At 43.1% G+C, this 21,937-nt stretch overlaps 1 protein-coding gene across 2 annotated transcripts in view; it reads left to right on the forward strand.

Annotated features, from left to right (window-relative positions):
- Window positions 1–21,937, forward strand: part of cdh13 (cadherin 13, H-cadherin (heart)) — a 352,261-nt gene that overhangs the window by 285,995 nt on the left and 44,329 nt on the right. For both annotated transcript variants that reach the window (XM_072434742.1, XM_072434741.1), the window contains 2 exons: window positions 3,518–3,700; window positions 3,876–4,129. In XM_072434742.1, coding sequence (XP_072290843.1) covers window positions 3,518–3,700; window positions 3,876–4,129 — 437 coding nt within the window. The remainder of the gene's footprint in view (window positions 1–3,517; window positions 3,701–3,875; window positions 4,130–21,937) is intronic.

The raw sequence follows: 21,937 nt of genomic DNA on the forward strand, positions 1-21,937 counted from the left end.
GACCGCTTGTATCCGCGATCTTGTTCTTTCGGTCACTACCCAAAGCTCATGACCATCGGTGAGGGTAGGAACGTAGACCGACCGGTAAATAGAGAGCTTTGCCTTTCGGCTCAGCTCCCTCTTTACCACAACGGTCCGATGCAGCGACTGCATCACTGCAGCCGCTGCACCGATCCGCCTGTCGATCTCACGCTCCATCCTTCCCTCACTCGTGAACAAGACCCCGAGATACTTGAACTCCTCCACTTGGGGCAAGGACACCCCACCCACCTGGAGAGGGCAAGCCACCTTTTTCCGGTCGAGAACCATGGCCTCGGATTTGGAGGTGCTGATTCTCATCCCAGCCGCTTCACACTCGGCTGCAAACCGTCCCAGTGCATGTTGCAGGTCCGGGTTTGATGGAGCCATCAGGACAACATCGTCTGCAAACAGCAGAGATGAGATCCTGTGGTCCCCAAACCGGACCCCCTCCGACCCCTGACTGCGCCTAGAAATTCTGTCCATAAAAATTATGAACAGAACCGGTGACACAGGGCAGCCCTGGCGGAGTCCAACATGCACTGGGAACAGGTCTGACTTACTGCCGGCAATGCGAACACAGCTCCTGCTCCGGTCATACAGGGACCGGACAGCCCTGAGCAAAGGGCCCCGGACCCCGTACTCCCGGAGCACCCCCCAAAGGACACCCCGAGGGACACGGTCAAAAGCCTTCTCCAGATCCACAAAGCACATGTGGACTGGTTGGGCAAACTCCCATGAACCCTCGAGCACCCGATGGAGGGTATAGAGCTGGTCCAGTGTTCCACGACCGGGACGAAAACCACTCTGCTCCTCCTGAATCCGAGGTTCGACTATCGGTCGGATTCTCCTCTCCAGTACCTTGGAATAGACCTTACCCGGGAGGCTGAGGAGTGTGATCCCTCTGTAGTTGGAACACACCCTCCGGTCCCCCTTCTTGAACAGAGGGACCACCACCCCGGTCTGCCAGTCCAGAGGCACGGTCCCCGAACGCCACGCGATGTTGCAGAGACGTGTCAACCAAGACAGTCCTACAACATCCAGATACTTTAGGTACTCAGGGCGGATCTCATCCACCCCCGGAGCCCTGCCACCGAGGAGTTTGCGAACAACCTCAGTGACTTCAGCTTGGGTGATGGATGAGCCAGCCTCCGAGTCCCCGGTCTCTACTTCCTCTTCAGAAGACGTGACTGAGGGATTAAGGAGATCCTCAAAGTATTCCTTCCACCGTCCGACGACATCCCCAGTCGAGGTCAGCAGGCCTCCACCCGCACCGTAAACGGTGTTTGTGAGACACTGCTTCCCCTTCCTGAGGCGCCGGACGGTTTGCCAGAATTTCTTTGGTGCCGACCGATAGTCCTCCTCCATGGCCTCCCCGAACTCCTCCCAGGCCCGGGTTTTTGCCTCTGCGACAGCACGAGCCGCGGCTCGCTTGGCCTGCCGATACCCGTCGATGACCTCCGGAGACCTACAAGCCAGAGTGGCCTGATAGGCCTCCTTCTTTAGTCTGACGGCATCCCTTACTTCCGGTGTCCACCACCGGGTTCGGGGGTTGCCGCCACGACAGGCACCGGAGACCTTGCGACCACAGCTCCGAGCAGCCGCATCAACAATGGAGGCGGAGAACATGGTCCACTCGGACTCAATGTCCCCAGCCTCCCCCGGGACATGGGAGAAGCTCTCCCGGAGGTGCGAGTTGAATACCCTACTGACAGAGGGCTCCACTAGACGTTCCAAACAGACCCTCACAATGCGCTTGGGTCTGCCAAGTCTGTCCGGCTTCCTCCTCCGCCAGCGGATCCAACTCACCACCAGGTGGTGATCGGTTGACAACTCTGCCCCTCTCTTCACCCGAGTGTCCAAGACACGCGGCCGGAGGTCTGATGACACGACAACAAAGTCGATCATTGACCTCCAGCCTAGGGTGTCCTGGTGCCACGTGCACTGATGGACACCCTTGTGCTTGAACATGGTGTTCGTTATGGACAATCCGTGGCTAGCACAGAAGTCCAATAACTGAACACCGCTCGGGTTCAGATCGGGGAAGCCGTTCTTCCCGATCACCCCTCTCCAGGTGTCACTGTCATTGCCCACGTGGGCGTTGAAGTCCCCCAGTAGAACAACGGAGTCCCCGGTCGGTGCACTGTCCAGTACCCCTCCCAAGGACTCCAAGAAGGCCGGGTACTCTGCACTGCTGTTCGGCCCGTAGGCCGCCACAACAGTGAGAGACCTGTCCCCCACCCGAAGGCGGAGGGACGCGACCCTCTCGTTCACCGGGGTAAACTCCAACACGTGGCGGCTGAGCTGAGGGGCTATCAGCAAGCCCACACCAGCCCGCCGCCTCTCCCCGCGGGCAACACCAGAGAAGTGGAGCGTCCAGCCCCTCTCGAGGAGATGGGTTCCAGAGCCCAAACTGTGCGTGGAGGTGAGGCCGACTATATCTAGTCGGTATCGCTCAACCTCCCGCACAAGCTCAGGCTCTTTCCCCCCCAGCGAGGTGACATTCCATGTCCCCAGAGTTAGTCTCTGTGTCCGGAGATCTGGTCGCCGAGGCCCCTGCCGTCGACTGCCGCCCAGATCTCTCTGCACCGGCCCCCTATGGATCCTCCTGCGGGTGGTGGGCCCACGGGAGGGCGGCCCCACGTCGCTCTTTCGGGCTGTGCCCGGCCGGGCCCCGTGGGGTAAGACCCGGCCACCAGGCGCTCGCCATGGAGCACCCATCCCAGGCCTGGCTCCAGGATGGGGCCCCGGTGACGCCGATCCGGGCGACGTGAACTGCCTTGATTGTGTCGTCGTCATAAGAGGCTTCTGAACCGATCTTTGTCTGACCCGTCACCTAGGACCTGTTTGCCTTGGGAGACCCTACCAGGGGCATGAAGCCCCCGACAACATAGCTCCCGGGATCATTCGGGCACTCAAACCCCTCCACCACGTTAAGGTGTCGGCTCAAGGAGGAGTACTTAAATACATTAAGTAATTACTGTTTTAAGTTTTTTTTTTTTTTTTTTTTTTTTTTTTTTTTTTACTTAAAACAGTAATTATATTATATAAAAAAGTGTAATGTAATTGGTGAGAAAAATGGCTGAATACTCTTGAAGGAGTTGGTTGTACTTTTTTTTTAATTATAAGTGGAGTTAATAAAATGAGTGCTTCTTTCATGAGCTATTAATGGTTAGCTTTTGTTACCTTCTGTTGAACCGCTATGATACTGTCAACAACAACAACAAATACTCACCTATTGTACCAAGTCATCAGTGTATTTTCTACTTTGTTATAGCTCAAACTTATCAAGTGCAATTTTTATTTTAACGCTTGTAATTAACCTCACTTGGAAGACAAAAGACACTCAGGGGTCAGTTCAGCCAAAACAAAGAATATTGATAGCACACATGTCAGTATTATCCTGGACTTAATAGGAAATGTATAATAAATTCATTACTTTGAGTTTTCTCTCTAACATCTTGTCCTGTTCCTCTTCTTGTTCTGCTTCTCTGTTCAGTTCGAGGCATACGTGTACGAAGGCTCGACCGGCGTGGTTGTCAACCTGACAGTCGACGACAGAGACGACCCGGCGACGGGGGCGTGGAGAGCCGTCTTCTCAATAATCAGCGGAGATCCCACCTCCAGCTTTGAGATCCTGACTAACCCTGACGATAATGAGGGAATGCTCGCCGTCATCAAGGTATGCTCGGCTCAACAGACCTGCATCCATACCTTCCATTAGCTTAAACAGCTCTATGCAATTAAACGTGCTCTGAATCATAATTGCCCCATTCTGAGTGCTGAGGTATACTTATGTCGCCGTCTTCTCCTGACCTCTCTTTGTTCCTCTGTCTTTCACATGTATGTGTCATCAGCCTTTGGACTATGAGGCGACGGCGTTCCACACACTGCTCATCAGAGTGGAGAACGAAGATCCTTTAGTAGCAGAAGTGGGATACGGCCCGAGCTCCACGGCAACGGTTCACGTGACCGTTTTAGACATCAATGAAGGCCCGGTGTTCTTCCCGGACCCTCTGATAGTCACCATGATGGAGAACATCCCGGTTGGCAGCTTTGTGGCTTCACTCAACGCAACCGATCCAGATATTTTACAAGGGCAGAGCATCAGGTAAGGGCCTGTGTAGTGATCTGTGTTGTGTTCGTCACAAAACGCTGTGATGACGGCGTTGAGCTTTCTCCCATGTGCAGGTGGACAAAAAGGGCAGTGGTTTTCATTTGTTCTTATCAAGCCCCACTGTGCTGGAATCAAAAAGCAGTATCATGTAAGATTTCTGGTGCGCCACTTTGGAACATTCTCCATTCTCCGATTAGGCCTAATTAGACTATTCCTTTGCTTCTAATACATATTTGTACTGGAGTGATGTGTGAGATCTGCGACATCTCTTTCCCTGAAATTGCTCATTAAATGATTGAAAGTTGCAGAATGCCAGTGCACCAAATAATATCTTATTTTCCACTATCTTGACATCTCCATTGCTCTTTGCAATTTCTGAACCCTTTTCATTTTATCTTCAACACGGTGGCCTCTCCATCCTCTCTCTTATGCTATTTGTGCAAACAGATGTGTAGTTTTGCACATATCGTTTGCTATTTACTAGTATTTACTTGTGCAATACTACTACTACTACTACTACCTACTACTACTATACGACTACTACTACTACTACTACTACTACTACTACTGCTACTACTACTACTACTACTACTACTACTACTACTACTACTACTACTACCTACTACTACTACTACCTACTACTACTATACGACTACTACTACTACTAATAATAATAATAATAATAATAATAATAATAATAATAATAATAATAATAATCATATGCTTTCATTTTCTGAAAGAACATTTTTTAGGTTTTATGTTTGCCTCATTTTACACCAAATTCCCTGTTGTTTGTTCTGTCGGGATAATATTATATGAAGAGAAGAATAATGATCCGGGCACATAAAAAGCATTGGGTCGTCTCTTTACTGTACTGGTGAATAATGGCGCTGTAAAATGCAGTCACTCTGTGTGTCCAGCTTTATAATGAGGGGATCCAAATACTGTGTAGGAGGTAAGGCCAGACCAATGACTTTATAAGGTCACTTTAAATTGCGGTGTATACAGGGCTGGAGTCATGTAAATAAATCAGCTTGTTAGACAAATGCTATGAACTTTTAACGTGTCGGTAACTCTATGTTTGTCCTGATGGCTCCATCAAACCCGGACCTGCAACATGCACTGGGACGGTTTGCAGCCGAGTGTGAAGCGGCTGGGATGAGAATCAACACCTCCAAATCCGAGGCCATGGTTCTCGACCGGAAAAAGGTGGCTTGCCCTCTCCAGGTGGGTGGGGTGTCTTTGCCCCAAGTGGAGGAGTTCAAGTATCTCGGGGTCTTGTTCACGAGTGAGGGAAGGATGGAGCGTGAGCTCGACAGGCGGATCGGTGCAGCGGCTGCAGTGATGCAGTCGCTGCATCGGACTGTTGTGGTGAAGAGGGAGCTGAGTCGAAAGGCAAAGCTCTCTATTTACCGGTCGGTCTACGTTCCTGCCCTCACCTATGGTCATGAGCTTTGGGTAGTGACCGAAAGAACAAGATCGCAGATACAAGCGGTCGAAATGAGTTTCCTCCGCCGTGTGGCTGGGCGCTCCCTTAGAGATAGGGTGAGGAGCTCGGTCACACGGGGGGAGCTCGGAGTAGAGCCGCTGCTCCTCCACGTTGAGAGGAGCCAGCTGAGGTGGCTCGGGCATCTGTTCCGGATGCCTCCTGGGCGCCTCCCTCGGGAGGTGTTTCAGGCATGTCCCACCGGGAAGAGGCCCCGGGGAAGACCCAGGACACGCTGGAGAGACTATGTCTCTCGGCTGGCCTGGGAACGCCTCGGGATCCCCCCGGAGGAGTTAGAGGAAGTGTCTGGGGAGATGGAAGTATGGGAGTCCCTGCTCAGACTGCTGCCCCCGCAACCCGGCCCCGGATAAAGCGGCAGAAGATGGATGGATGGATGGGTAACTCTATGTGGTATTATCATAAAACATAGTGTATCAGAATTTGTGAATAATGTAAAAAATTGTCTGAATGCTCACATTTGGCCTTTATTGGATTTAAAATCACGAATCACTAATTTGCCTTCAAGTACATAATCATGTAGTGAATCTTGTCTTGCAAATATGTGTGAAAACTTTAAAATGTCAAATCTGGATTTAATTATTAATAATTTGTCTTTGAAGTGCCACATGAAAATGTGTTTTAATTCATTTCATTCAGTGAACATGTTCCCCATGTTCTTCGCTTAGCGCCCCCATCTGCCCAATACACTTTGTATCTCAGTATGCACACAGAATTCAAACTGTTGTCACTATGGAAACAATCTATACAAACACATGTTTTTTGAGTTAATACATCAATTCCCTGTAAATTTCACAAGACTTCTGGTTCTGTCAATCCATGATTCTTTCCACATTTTTCATTTTCGTTTTATCTTTCAAAACGGCTGACCTGTCTTTCTCCAACTTTATCCCCTTTTGTTTTTACTCCTCTCAAGCGTAAAGTCCATTTGTGTTTATTCCATCTCGTCTGACGCGCTTGTCATTTCATCCAATGACAGTGTTGCCGGTTGACAGTAACCCGCCGTCAGGTCGAGGTGCAGAGTTGTGTAGAATGTGCTCGGAATAGCAAACAGGAGTGGCAGGAATGGAAGGGATCTGTTTGATGGCATATTGGTAGTCAGTTTGTGGAGGGATACTCAGCTGTTTGTTGTGTGCCTCTGGAGGGAGGCTGAAGTCAAATAGTGATACAGGTTGAAGCAATAACGGCCAAATAAACCAAATATACACATTTGGATCAGGGGAAAAAAGAAAAGAAAAGAAAAAATCCCACTATGTCCGGTTGGTTCGCCATTACCATTCGGTCTGTCAGTATCTGGAAGTCCCAGAGGACCTTGGCTCGGTCGTTCTCCACCTCTTTTGGAGGTGTTTCCCACGTTGTCCTTGGGGTCTCCAGCCCGTACTCTGCACAGATGTTTCTGTACACTATGCCAGCACCTGGTGATGGAGCTCCATGTATGCTGTCCCTGCCAGCATCTTGCACCCTGCAGTTATGTACGGGATTGTCTCAGGGCCCCCAATGCACAGCCTACACCTTGGGTCTTGTCTGGTGTGGTAGATCTGGGGCCTGCTCCTGTGCTGCCATGATCAGGGCCTCTGTGCTGTCCTTCAGACCGGCTCTTTCTAACCATTGGACCTAACCATAGGATTTTGTCATTTCAGCCACTTCAGTTATGTTACGGTGGTACATCCCATGTAGGGGCTTGTGTATATATATATATATATATATATATATATATATATATATATATATATATTTTAAAGCTAAAGGCTCATGGATTTATATAAATACAAATTATTTTTTTGTAATACTTTTTGCAAGCCCCCCTCTACAGAACATTCTGTGAAACCACAGGGGAGTCCTGGGGAGCCAGCTGCTGGATTTGCTTGAGCAGGTTCACTTCTGGAACATTTGGACAGCATTAAGCAGCTAAGCTCTATTTGCACAGTGCCATTGTTACCTGGAGTTCTCTGGTGATTTATTATAATAATTGCAGAGGCCAGTTCTGTTCCTTTGTGGACCACTTGACCTAAAAGGAGACTCCAGCTTCGTTCAGATAGAATAAACATCCAATCCATAGATTATGTCCTGGAGAAGTCGGACTGGTGGTGCTGTTCCTCTACAAATACAAAACATCACACAGTAAACATACATTATTTCATTGTATTATTGCAGCCACCTGAACATATACAACTAGACATTAACCAAACAACCCAAATGTTTGCTAATCCCTTATTCATCAAATAATGTCACACACATTTTCTGTATATTTATGCATTATACATTTGTTTGAAGTTTGGATTGTGATAAAACTGGCAAAACAGAATGTTTTTAGCCCAGAGCCTTGCATAAACAGGCCTATCTCATTAGCCATGCTATTAGTCAGACTTCTTCTACCTTTACACCCTACGCTTATGGAGTGGCATTTCCCTCCGATGGATCAACATTTCAGAAGATAAAATTAATAAAATATGATGCACTTTATTTCAACACTTTGAAGTAGCCAAGACTTACTGTAGTTCAGCTCAATCGTTCTGTCTTAATGATCGTCTCCAGTCGTCTTCCTCATTCTCTTTTATATGCATCATAATGAGAAGGAAGGATTCTTGTAATTAAACCCTAAAGATAAAAAGACACATTTCAAACACCTTCGTCTGCACCAGTCACAGAACAAGACTAATCTATTTTTGAAGTAATATAAAGCATTCATTAAAACAATCCTGTGAGGCAGAATGAGCTGTGAGTTTAATTTACCTGGTGTAGTCACTCATGAAGCAGCAACAACAACAACAACAACAACAACAACAACAACAACAACAAAGTGATTTATCTTATCTGTCAGTACTAAGTGGACTTTCACTGAAACTGACCCAGATCATTTAGTCTAAAAACAATTTTGTCATTTTTTTTTTTTTTTTACATTTGACTAAGGAAAGGAAAGGGAATGCATAATTAGTGACCTTGACTTTACTATACGTTTTAACCATGTCACACCATGTGCCCTCTCCTCACCTCAAACATACCTAGTAGTGTTTTGTTGTGCATCTGTGAGTATTTTGATTTGACTGTTTTAGCCTGTTTAAATATAATTCCTCAGTGTGCCGACTTGAGACTATTACACAGACGGTGTAAATAAAGACAATCTTTTCATCTCAATTCCAGATAAGGCTGTTTTATTCTGATCATACTTTTCCCCCCAGTTATTTATGTTAAAAGAGAGATCGGCTGTTTATCTTTCGCTTTAAATTGCACTTTTGAAAAAACTTTCCTTTTCCTCCAAAATCTAATTGATGAATGTGTCAGAATTAGTAAAGTTTACCCAGCTGTGTTTTAGATCCAGTCTTAAAGCGCCTCTCTCTTGTCCACTGAGCCGGGGAGAAAAGAAGCATGTAATCAGAAGTGTCATTAAGAAAGTTTGCCTAATTGAATTTGCCTCCATTCTCCGTGTCGGGGCTCTCACCAGTCGTTGAGTAACTATTTACACCACTAATTGATGCCTGGTGTTGAAAACGACTGTTCATCTCATTGACGTTATTATCATTATTATATTCGTTCATGAACATTTGCTCTGAATAGGTCTGAGCAGGCAATAAACTGAATGACATTGAAGTGTCCTTAAGTGTTAGGTCCTTTCATCTTCATGCTGTTTAAGTAAAGTGCTCCTTTCCTTTTACGTTCCTTTTACTTTAAGGAAAAAGTTATTATTGTGTATTACATATGTTCACAGCGTCATCAAAATGTGACATTTGTAGATTGTTTTCATTCAGTTTTGAGCTTGGCAAAAAATATTCCACATGTTTTCATTTGTAATTGCTGAAATATATATATATTAAAAAACACATTATAGTACAAAGAATACATTTCTTTGTCATGACACTTTTCTACCAACATCGTAGGTACATTTAAATTGAACTTTGAAACATTTTACTTCACCTTAAGTGAGATAAGGTGGACATTTTTTGACTCAGGACCAACTCAAGAGATCAATAATAACAACTTCATGTTCTCTAAACTATCGACCTGACTACGAACTTAAGAACGGCCTAAGGGCACTGAGATTTTACAAGGCAACCTCAAGAATGATGTAGAAAATTAGTAAAAAATCTCTCTTGGACTGTAGCCATTTGGAGCCATGGAGACAAAAACGTTATATAGCGCTCTGGTTCTGACCCTCGGGCTCAGGAAATGATTCCAGGGGGTCCCCAGATGATGTAGGAAATATTGAAAATGTATATAACAGTCTTAAATAAGGCTTGACACCTTCAAATGCAGAGGTAAATGTGTCTAGGCCTATGCTCTGAATAAGAACGTCAATCAATAGAACTAAGGTTACTTTTTCACTTTGTGGGTAGTCTATTTTTGTGTTTGGGGGTCACAAATGCCAACGGTTGTTATTGACTGAAAAAGGTTGAGAACCACTGATATAGGGCATCGTGAAAAACCCAAAAAGCTTATCATTTTCACATTATTTTTTTGCAATGATAGTTTCTACTGTTTTATATTGTTTTAGTATTCACTCCAGTGTTTTCCATTACTGTGTGGATGCCTGCAAATTCACTTTGTGCTCACTTGGAGTCTATATAGCGCACAACCTCGAATGTGCATTTAGCCAGAACTGAGAGGTCGACAGGCTGGCCTCCCCACTCTCCCAGCAAACACGTATAAGTTGTTTTCTACTCTCTTGCTTTGAAAATGGAGAGAATTTGGAACAGTCCGATCATCCATTATTCACCAGATACCTGTCTACACTGGCTGCTCACTCTGGTCATATTCAAGTTAAAAGCGAAGGGACTTAAAAGTGGGGAGGATGAGGAGATGGGATGTCTGCCATGAAAACTCAGCGGTGCTTTGAGAATGAAGGGGAAAAGGGAGCGGTAGAGGGAGACAGACAGACAGATGGACGGACGGAGGGACAGCTAGACGAAGAGGTGAACTGGGGTGAGCCAAAGGTGAAGCTGAACCCTCAGAAATGAGTAGATAAAACGTTCTACCCAAAGACAAAATGTTAATAATGGGCTTCAGATTCCTGTTTGTATGTGCATAGCTATGGCAATGGTGCAACATTTTCCTCACTCTGAAACCCATGGATAGCACAGGGAACCAAAAGGTAATTTATTATTATTTAAACTGTTCCACTTTGCTATGATTTTGGACCCTCAATAATAGTAATTATATGCCGTAAATTTCAGGCAATAATGCTGCATCCAAAAGAGAAATAGGTATTTTAATCAATGGTTCTCCATCTTGAGCTTCAAACATTTTTTACCTTTTTTATTTGTATCATTTGAACTGATACAAATACAGAGCTGAATCATTCAAAATTCAAGCTTGGTAAACCCTTTGGTTGGATAAAACGTTTTGACAGCCTGTATGCCGATCATACTGGAAGGTGAGACCATTAAAGAAATGAAAGTAAAAGTTATTATTTTCAACACATTTTAATATTGTATTTATTATCTAGTAAATACAAATATCTATCATAATACGTTGATAATATATAGCACAGCAACGACAAAGTAGAAAAAAGAACTCTATAATTAAATTGTGAATTACAAAAGGCAAATGAGGCTGCAACGACTTATCCTAGCAGTCAGTTTTATGTGTTCTTACATGAGTGCAGTTAGTTGGCTAATTCACTCTGGGCCAATCACATCTATTATGGACAGAACAAACTTACTAATGATTGTAAACACACTGTGCTGATAAGAGAGGATAATCTTCTAACAACACAGACACAGCTTGTTATTGTAATCCTTCAAACATTTCAACAGTCTGCACACATTTGGTTGAACAAAAAGATTAGAGATGGGATTATTATAATGTTTTGTGATGATGACCCCATATACAAACCAATGTGCTCAGTGCTGAACAAGGACACTGAGTATGAGAGCTGTCCGTGGTGCTGAACAAATTTGCTGCAGTACTTTAATTAGTTAACATCTATTTTATACAAATATTGGCTGTGTATCTCCTAATGCCATACCACGACTCCTTTATGTAGCTAATGACTATAAAATAATAAATAAAATACACAATAAAATAAATATTATATAATGCCCTCTTGCAAAAGCCTTTATTCACAATAAGTGTTGACAGCAAGATTCAAAAGACTATTGCAAGACTCATTCTCTGCAAAGTACAGGATTGATTAGGCTAATCAGATGTTCATATACACTCTGCAGCTGACAGAAAACCTGCCAGGCTGATAGTGAAGGAGGAAAGAGGAAGAGTTAAAAGGAAACGTTGAATGTGGGTCCTGTGAGTGTTTAGTCATAGCGTGAGTTTGCCAAGAAATAATTAAAACGGTCTAAAAGATGCCAGAGGAACAGGCAGAGGGGTGCTGTGATCCCAAGCAGAGGCAAATAGCTTTTCTTGCTGTTAATTATTGAGTTAAAGTTCTCAACTGATGCAAAAAGGTGCTATTTTGCACCCTTGTTATGATAATAACTTTTTTTGTGTCATGTTACTCGAGCTTGCTAATTTATGGAAATTGTGTTTAACTCAATGACGACTGGTGTCTCTGGTGTGTATTTCAAATGCAGATCAGTCTCTGGGCTGTGTCATTCTCTGTGAGCTTCATATGTCAGAGGATTGTCCCTGCTCTCATACCTCAGGCTCTGTGAAAATTACAATCCAAAGCAGTTTTTCCTTTTCGATTTTGATTACATGTTGTTTTCCCCTCCCCATTGCTATGTTAAGTCCACACAGCAGGTCTTTGTTCCGCATGATCAACGTAGTTTGTGTTGTTGAGTGGAGTTGGCAGCGAGCCTCTCGTACATTTCACACACAACAGAAAGTAGTGTGCAGCATTGTACTTTGTGTAAGCCTAAATCCAATATGGCACTTCACTTTCATTTAGGAGTGGACAGTTTAGTAGTTTTTTTTTTTTTTTTTCGTGGGTTTTTTTTTGTCTGGTGCAAAGGATAAAGGATTCCTTTGAAATATAGTTGCAACTGTGGCAGAGAATGAAACCTCATTTCAGTGACTTTCTGAAAAATGTGTTAAATGAGAACATTAACATTCTTTACCTCTGAATCCATGCTCATTTCATATTCTCTTTCATCTCTCAGGCATAAGCGGCAGACACCAGATCAGCATCAATATCCAACACATTCAACAAGCAAAAATGCAAATAGGGGGCACTTTCACTCTACAGCATAAAGTAAATACCAGCCCAGCCTCACTAATGGTAACACTTTATATCTTAATCAGCATAATCACCAACTATCCTTAACTAATGGGTAAAGGAAACAGATCTGTTAATGTAACACACTGATCAAAACAGTTTCCATCTGAATTTAACTAAGCACTTGACAACTGGACTTATAGCATTGCTGAACATAAAATTATGTTCTTATCTCTTTGCTTAAATCCTGGTGTTGAATCTTTTTATAGAATAAATAAATAAGAAGCAATCGTGCACAATAGGGGTGTTATGCTCTGATTGTAAAACATGTCATGTCATTTTTCATGTCAGTGTTTTAGACAGAACATCTTCTCCCACATTTATCACATCCCTGACGTGTGTTGCTGTGTTTGAGACTCACAGACTCGGTGTGGCTGCTGTAGCTGAGGGTTTGACAGCTGATTGATGTGGCATGTTTCAGCGTTTGCTTTTCCTTTTCCTCTCTCCTGTCAGCTCCTTTTCCTTCTGAACAAGCCGCTGTATGGAGCTGATACATGCCCTCTATGAGCCCCTGCTGTGAGCTGCTGTGTGCGCTACCCTGTGCTGGTGTGGGTAATTTGTCCACATGGCCCCCAGCAATGGTCCAACCAACCTGGGACACTCGGCACACTTTAGATTACAGATCCAGTCCTCAGCACCTAACCGAGGCTTCTATCTGCCAAACAAAATAAATAGTTGATTTCCAAACTGCACATTATATCAGTATATTAGGACAGGGATGAAATTACCACTCACCACACGGCTGAATCAGTGGGAGCCCTGTGCTTGATTCTGTGCGATGAGGTGGTCCCATCTAGGAGTGATGGGAGACAATGACACCCGCAGTGTGTTTCTTAAGTCCAGTCTTCTCCGTGATTTTGTCTTTGTTGCCATCACTGCAGAAAAGCCCGCTTCACACAGTTAGGATGTTGGAAATGGTACTAACTTTTTTAGTGCCCTTATGGCGATGTCAGGATATTCTGGCTTGATTTTCATCCAGAATGTCGGCAGTGTTGTTGCCTCAAACATACATTTAAGACCACCGTCTTTTGCAATTTCCTACAGCTGATCCTCTTGTTGCACAGATATGCTCGATTCGCCCGGTTTACTCACAAATGGGTTGCGGATCCATTCATGTGCAGTTTGTGGATCTTTTGTGCATGGGAAGTGAGGCTCAAACTCTTGTAAAAGCAAAAACAGGTGATTGCGTAGCAGCTGGAGAATGCTGCCCCAGGTGACGTGTCCTCCAAAATCCCTGCTAATGTTTGGAACATGTCATATATCCCTCGATCCACTCACCGCTGCAGTTTTGAAGGTTTCATTGCCTCGTTAGCTGCACATATTATGCAGAGCGGACTCGTGCGTGAGTATCACCTGTAGCGATAAACCCGTATTTTAAGTAGGACTCCTGGTATTGACTATGAAATTTAGCTTTCTTTTTCGCTGGCTTGTGAGTCTACTTTTGGGCAGCGTGTTTGATATGACGCATCCGTGATGACGTATCATGTATAATGCACGTATCAGAAAGGTTCTCACGCAGGACAAGAGCATGGATATAATATACTTGCCATTATATCTAATGGCAATTTCATTGGCAATTTCCTATCAGACTTTTCTTTATATATCTACGGACAAGCTTATTAGCGTGTCAGGCGAAAAAGAGAAGATGCTGTTGCTGATAAATTATTAACTGTTTTTGTGCAGCCCGGTAGCAAACGCGTTACGGACCGGTACCGGTCCCCTAACCCTGTATTAGGAGACAAAAACTTTGATTATTGTGTTTTATGGTAGCATTTACTTATCCATATTGTTTACAAATAATTCACAGATAATAGGTTCAAAAACTCAAAATTTTAAATTTCAGAATCAGAATCAGAATAATGTGTATTGCCATTTGTCATGAACAAAATTCACAGACATAGGAACTTGTCCTGGTGATTTGATGGAGACAAACAACAAAACATTGAACATTGAATACTAAACGGCATGATATGTACATAACAAAATAGAAAGTTATGTAGTGCAATAGGAAGTGATGATATGTACATAATAAAGTATAAAGTTATGTAGTGCAATAGGAAGTGATGATATGTACATAATAAAATATAAAGTTTTGTAGTGCAATAGAAAGTGAACAGTGAGGGCAAGGTGCTTAGGTAGTGTTCATGAGTTCAACGGCAGAGGGAAAGAAACTGTTCTTGTGACGGGAGGTTCTGGTCCGGATGGACCGTAGCCTCAAATAGTCCGTGTCCAGGGTCTACCTCCCTCCTGTAGATAGACTCATCCCCGTCAGAGATGTGCCCGATGAGGGTGGTGTCGTCCGGAAACTTAATTCGTTTTGGCTCGTGGCTGGAGGTGCAGCAGTTTGTGTACAGGGAGAAGAGCAGGGGAGAAAGTACACAGCCCTGTGGAGTTCCTGTGCTGATAGTCCGCGTGTCTGAGACATTCTTCCCCAGCCGCACGCACTGCCTCCGATCCGTCAAGAAGTCAGTGATCCACCTGCAGGTGGAGTCGGGTACGTTGAGCTGGGAGAGCTTGTCTTGGAGCAGAGCAGGAGGATGGTGTTGAATGCAGAGCTGAAGTCCACAAACAGGATCCTGGCGTAGGTTCCCGGGGAATCCAGGTGAGTCCAGGTGCTCCAGTTGAGCAATCAAATCAAACCTAACTTCTTACATTAAAGATGGGCTGCAACATTTTTTAATAAGTGGAATACAGCTATCAGTTTTTCACAACGGAGTCTGGACGGTTAGTTTTAACAAATGACCAAAACATTTCTCGAGTTCATTCCGCCAAACCCGAGAACGCATAGCAACCGCCATGGTAACCAAATGCTTTAAGAGCGGTCGCAAAATCAGTGACGTCACAACGGTGATATGCTGTAGCCAGAGCCACATTGTTACACTTGGCCATGTGCTAAACAGAGCTGTATTTTACTTTTTACACGACGGATCTTGCAATGACACGGAGATGTGAAGCAGTGCACTGCTCTCAAGAGGGAAACGGACTCTTTAAGTCGCCAAAACAGAAGATTAGAGGACGTTTTTGGACTTGTCCCGGACTTGAGAATGTTTTTTGGAATCCCAGCGGTGATGTGTGGCTACCGACAGTTCACAGAAGACAGTTTCCAAAACCTCGCAAAGTATAGACTTGCAAAATATGCAAAAAAGTAAGTTTGTCTGTGCTTTACGTAGTCGCCGTATGCGGCTGACTGACTGACACCGTGTGCGTGATGTTGTTGTTCACGGGGAGAGTGCTAACTTTATGCATCCACGTCCGGCTCAAATATATGAGGCAGCAGTTGCAGGACATGTTCTTCAACATATGCTGTTCATCATCTGTTGAAATCTGCTCACTTGACGAGGATTTAGTTGTATTTTGGTCGCTCTCGCTCTCCACTTCAGTGTAAATATCCTCAGTGTGTCCCGCTATGACGACACACTTCCGGGTTAAGAGAAGGCAAAGACATGGACGCAACAAAACAGCGTAATTCTTTGAAATAAAAGTTTATGTTTTTAAGCAGAATATCTGAATATATTAAGACTTGGATACTAACGGCCAACGAGGACTTCACAGCACAATTTCAAATAACATTGCAGCCCATCTTTAATCTGTTGAACTTACTGCTGCACACCTCAACAGTGCTCATATGGAACAAATAAAGAGACAATATTATTATTCAGCCTGCAGAATGGAATAATTCTTCTTTTGAGATAAAATCCTCACTTACATTTCAAAAAGTGCTACTTTCTACCACACACTTGGTCACACATTTTTTGTATCTTGTACCCAGTCTTATCGGCATTCTTCCGCCTCTCCTTATCTCCTTCTGGCCTTGTACCACTTCAAAATCTCAACACTCTTTCTGGCTTTATTCGTGGAAAGGTTTTGGATAAATGGTGGAGTGATTTTGTCCAAACAACAGCCTGCTATGCGTTCGTTCTTTTGCAGCACGTCTCTTGATTGATGTCCTCATATCTATTGCCTGCACACACTCAGCAACTCTCTGATTGAAACACTCTATTAGCATTGGCTCAGCGCCGTCTCAATTCTCACCCAAGACGGGTTCCAATCACCGGAAGATCTTGCTGGCACAAGGGGCAGAGAAGATAGTGATGGACAGATAGAAAGAGTGAGATAAAATGAGCTTCAGCGCACAGAAGATCAAAAAAGACAACTAAGAGAAAAGATATATTGTGTATACTGCTGTGTGCTGTTTAAATTAATGTCTGTGTGTTTGCAAGCTGAACACATAGTTGAAACTTGAATTATGCTGACTGTGATTTTGCATTTTGTTGGACTCTGCTACTTCAATCGTGGTACAAAAAGGTGTATCACAATAACAAAAATGCAACATAATATATAATAAACAGCATTCTATGTAATCCCTCATTCATCCAGGAGTGTTCCATCGTAGAAGACATTATGCTGTAGTCATCTGGACACTATTTTTGAAAATAACCTGATTCTAACCAAGGCGCCACTATGGCTGTGAGAGAGGTGCATTTTGGCTCCTACAAGTTCCATATTTCATTCTCTACAGCAAATAAATAAATAAAAACAAATATAAACATTTCCCCAGGAATGCCAAGAAAATTTACACGTGATAAATACTTTTTAGTCGATAAAGCAATTATTGTGCTAGGCCCAGTACCCATTCAGAAATGCAATGCAATACATTTAAAACATATTGATAAACTCCATGAGGCATCTGTATATATGGTATAAGGTTATGGGACTGACAACGTCCAGGCCCTATATTATGATTAACTTTTTTAACAGTTTTAACAGTTTTATTTACATTGTGCATGTTTAAAGGTGCAACATGTAACATTTCACCACCCACATCTCTCAATGGGGATGATATTCTCCCTAGTTCCACAGTATGGCATTAAACCTATTGAATTCAACTACAGGTGATTTTATATCTCAAAACATACATTTTACTGTTACTCTTCACATTTCTGACCTTTAACTTACCATTGTGGCATCACCTGCTTGTTGATGATAAAGACGTTGAATGCCATACTGTGGAACATTCATCTCCAGTGCAAACACAAGCAGTTGGCAGACCCTCATAGTGCACCTATAATGAATCTTATAATATGACGATAGTTCTGAAAACCTGTGCAAATGTATTTGAGCATGGCTGTTGATGAATTAAACTCTGCACACTTGAAGCGCCACATTTCTACCTCAGGGTGACTTTACCTGTGCCAATACAAATTGAATAAACTCTGCAAAGCCAAATTATAGCTAACTGAAGATGCAAATTTCCTCTAACAGTCCAGAGACATACAGTATGTGACCTTTTCTGCACAGTCTTTAAACAGTTATTTAAATTGCATGCATTACCCTTGGCCTCCTCTGGTTTTAAATAATTGTGTTTGTAAAATCAGCTGAGATTTCCATATTGCACTCGCTTGGTTTGACACTGATCTTCGCCTTATTATGCATCAGGAGGTTGCTCCACACTGCGGGATATTTTAATCAGTAAAGACACTTCCACCTCCTCTGCTTTCATTCATTATCTACTGTTAAACAAGTCACTGCCCCCACAAATAGGAGAAAGACTCTGTACTCTGTGATAATCGCTGGGTTAAGGTACTGTACACTGTACACCTTCAATGCCGCAGGAGCAACGTGTCGGGAGCAGTGGGGCCCATCTTCAGATCCTGAGCTAAGCATAGTCAGGACTAGGTGTTTGGGTTGTATAAGTATAAGGGTGCGGCGGAAAACAGTCCTGTGCCCTCTACAGGCCACTGGGCAGTACTGCGCAGGAAGCATGATTCTGCTTTTACCACAACGACTCAGTCCGTGTTCAGAGGCACGTTCATGCTCCGCTCTCTAACACAAGCTTTTAGAGCCAGAGCGGACAGCAGCTTCTTTTAGAGGTCTGCACAGGCGCTCTGAGGACCACACAGCCTCAAACCCATGGATCTGTGCTCAAACCACGCTGAATAAACCTGTGTGAGAGTCAAGGATGTTTGCAGGTTTTGTCCAAACTGCACATGTGCGAGGAGCAGTGAAGCAACAGCGACGCCAAGATTTAAAAAAAAAAAAAACTTAAAAACTGCCTTTTAGGTTTCTAATGACTAGATGTCAGTCATGTGTGTTATGAATTGGTCAATGATTATTCATTGAGCACACTGATATGATGCAGTATGTGGGTTCAGCTCGGTAGGATAGGTGTTTGCCCTTCACAGGAGACCTAGGTTTTATGTCCACTCTTTTTATTTTATTTTTTCACTTTTCTATCCTCCAGTTAATATTAATGAACACCCCAGGTCTGCTTGCCCATCCATAAAAGTCACTGCATGCCACTTGTATATGGACCAATAGCTAAAATGGGTTTATTGTATAATTTTCCTAGATTTGCTATTTTGTACACACATTTCACTCAAATCTAGGTAAGGTAATTCCACAATTGTTACTTAGCAACCATACAGAAAACAAGGGGGGAAATCTATATAAATTACACAATTTTTTGAAAAATTATTGTTTAATTTAAAAAAAAAAAAAAGTGTTAAATTGTCTCTTATTGCTTATTGATGACAGAGGGATTTTGTTTTAGAACTTGAATTACATATAAAAAGTGTTCTAGTATTCCACAACATAGTATTACTTACTTTTTTGTGTATAATATAGTATATTGAATATTATTATGCATTATTATGCATGTTTATAAGCCTTGTTTAATGCAAGATACCGCACCGCAGTTCCCCAGAGACTCCAGGGTTAAGCACCTCCGCTTTCATAACCTCAGTCTAATTGAAGTCTAAGTAATGATAAAGCCAGTGCACATGGATGACCCCACCAGTCAGTCAGCCCACATTGCTTCTCAGTGAAACCTAATGATGCATTTTGGGAGTAGAAGGTGAGAGCGTGAATATCTATCGCACCCTTGGAAAGTAGCGAAAAATCCTGATGCGGCAAAAACGAGCATCGGCTTTTAGGCAGAGATGGGTGAAGTTGGAAACGCGCTTTCAGAGTTTCCATGGGGAGTTTGAGGCTGTTTGAGACCAGGATGACTCTGAGAAAGATTTCTGCTACTGTGACTAGGTTTGAAAGCAAGCTGATGTAAAAGAAATGGGCTGAATACACACTATGATCAATCCATCATTATGACAACCTGCCTGTTTTCATCGTGACAAGTTATAACCGCCTACACAGAATAAACCAGCAAAATATGATGGTATAAGCTCATTTATGTTCCGCGTTCGAGACACATATGGATATACCTTTTATTTTATGAGTTTTATGTCATTTTTCTTACGGATCTGCTATTCTTGTGCTGACCACTTGGGGCAGTAGTGAGTGCAGCTCGACGGTAAAAGCTGAACTTTTTTGTTTTAATGAATAGAACAAGCTGCAAAACAAATAAATTACACCTCATTTTCATGACTCTCTTCCGACAAATGTAATTTAAAAACAGCTGTGTGTGCTTAATGTTTGTTTTTATAGTTGCACATTTCCGTCTGTTTTGGTGACATCTCTTACTGACCTTGTGTGCCCTCTGATGGTTATTTACCAGACACACTCCCTTGACGTTAGAAACTGTTGGAGGTATAAATGAAGTAGCCGTGCTTGAACACACGGAGCTGTTTACATATGAAAATGGAGCATAAATGAGGCTTAATACCAAGAAGTACCGGTGCTGTCTGCCAAACTACATCCTTTGGAAGTAAATAATGAAACATAGTTTGGCTCCGGCCACAGATTCAGAGCTTTCCAAGTATGGTTTATGTATTTTATAATAATTTAGTGAGCTCTGTGCTACCTGCTGTTAAAAAAAAAAGATACATATATAATAATTTACATTGCACGTTTTATTCAGGTTTTTTTTGCACTTCTTATTCTGTTTTTTTTTTTATTATTCGATGATAACTAACCAGTATAGTATAGTTTTTTCTGCATTTTTGGTCCTTAGACAATTTAAAGCTTGTGTTAATCAACATGAAGCCCCAAAGGGCTTCATGTTGGAATATCTTATCTTATCTTATCTTAAATTCTAAAGGAACCCTGTCATTTTCATCAGTATTCTAAAGCTATCGGTCCACTCCGGAGGGCAGTTTGACCCCTTTAAACATGCAGAGTCCTCCTCTCAGAGCTGTTTTTATTTAACACCAATATTACCAGCACTATTTAACAGGGGTGATTGCAAACAAACAAGGGCACCACTGCATTTAACCGGAGCGCTTCCCTTTGAGCCACTGCCTGCTGGGCTTTTATTCTCCTTGTAAATTAGCTCTCGTTGCAGATCGTCTGGTACTCGGTGTATCCCACCCACACCTGCCTCTGACACACAAGCTCCGGAATAAACACAAACATGCCCGCTTTTGGATCCTGATAGAACCGGATTACAAAGTGGGCGAAATCCTCTTTATCCCAGATCCTGGCAAATCCCAAAGTGTTGCCTCAAATCAAATGAGAGCAATTGTAGCAATCAGAAACCTTGTCCGTCTCCGCTCATCCATGAGAGTTACAGCTTGTCAACAACAAACAACATGAACGATGTTTCGGTGGATTTTATTTGCAACTGACATATCTATACATATTTCTATAGATTTTTCATTGTTGTATTCTCCCTTGTGTAAACATTGTCAACTATCATTACAATATTGATCTGACTCAGAATACATGAGATCTTAAGATCTTAATAAGAAAGTACACAGTTGCAGTTGCTTGGGCAATGAAAATAGCGGAACTGAACGATAATACGTAAATGAAACACCAGAATTTATTTGTTAAGCTATTCTGCCTTTTTCATTCATCATCTTGCGAAAACAAATTCATTACTGGAGTACCGACGTTTTCAGGCTATTCAGCGCTCCTGAATAAAAGCAGCTCACATGAAATTTATGAAGAAAATAGATCTTGTCCACATACGGGCTGCACCAGTCAATAAACCGCAGGAGCCCACGTTGTAACATGAGATATTTACACATAAATAAACGTGGTAGTGATGCGTCTTTTGAACCGGGGGTCTCACGGTGCACCTGCAGTTTGCTGCACTGCAGGACTAATTAGACTAATTTCTCAGTGAATATGACTTGGTTTGTAATGAAACACGCAGCATTTTGAAGTTTAACATACAAAGAACACATCACATCTGTCCCTACTGTCCCCTCTGTCCCTACTGTCCCCTCTGTCCTTT

Source organism: Eucyclogobius newberryi, unplaced genomic scaffold (assembly GCF_026437365.1).
Source record: "Eucyclogobius newberryi isolate DKJ021-1_F unplaced genomic scaffold, fEucNew1.0.hap1 SCAF_7, whole genome shotgun sequence".
Classification (NCBI taxonomy): Eukaryota; Metazoa; Chordata; class Actinopteri; order Gobiiformes; family Gobiidae; genus Eucyclogobius; species Eucyclogobius newberryi.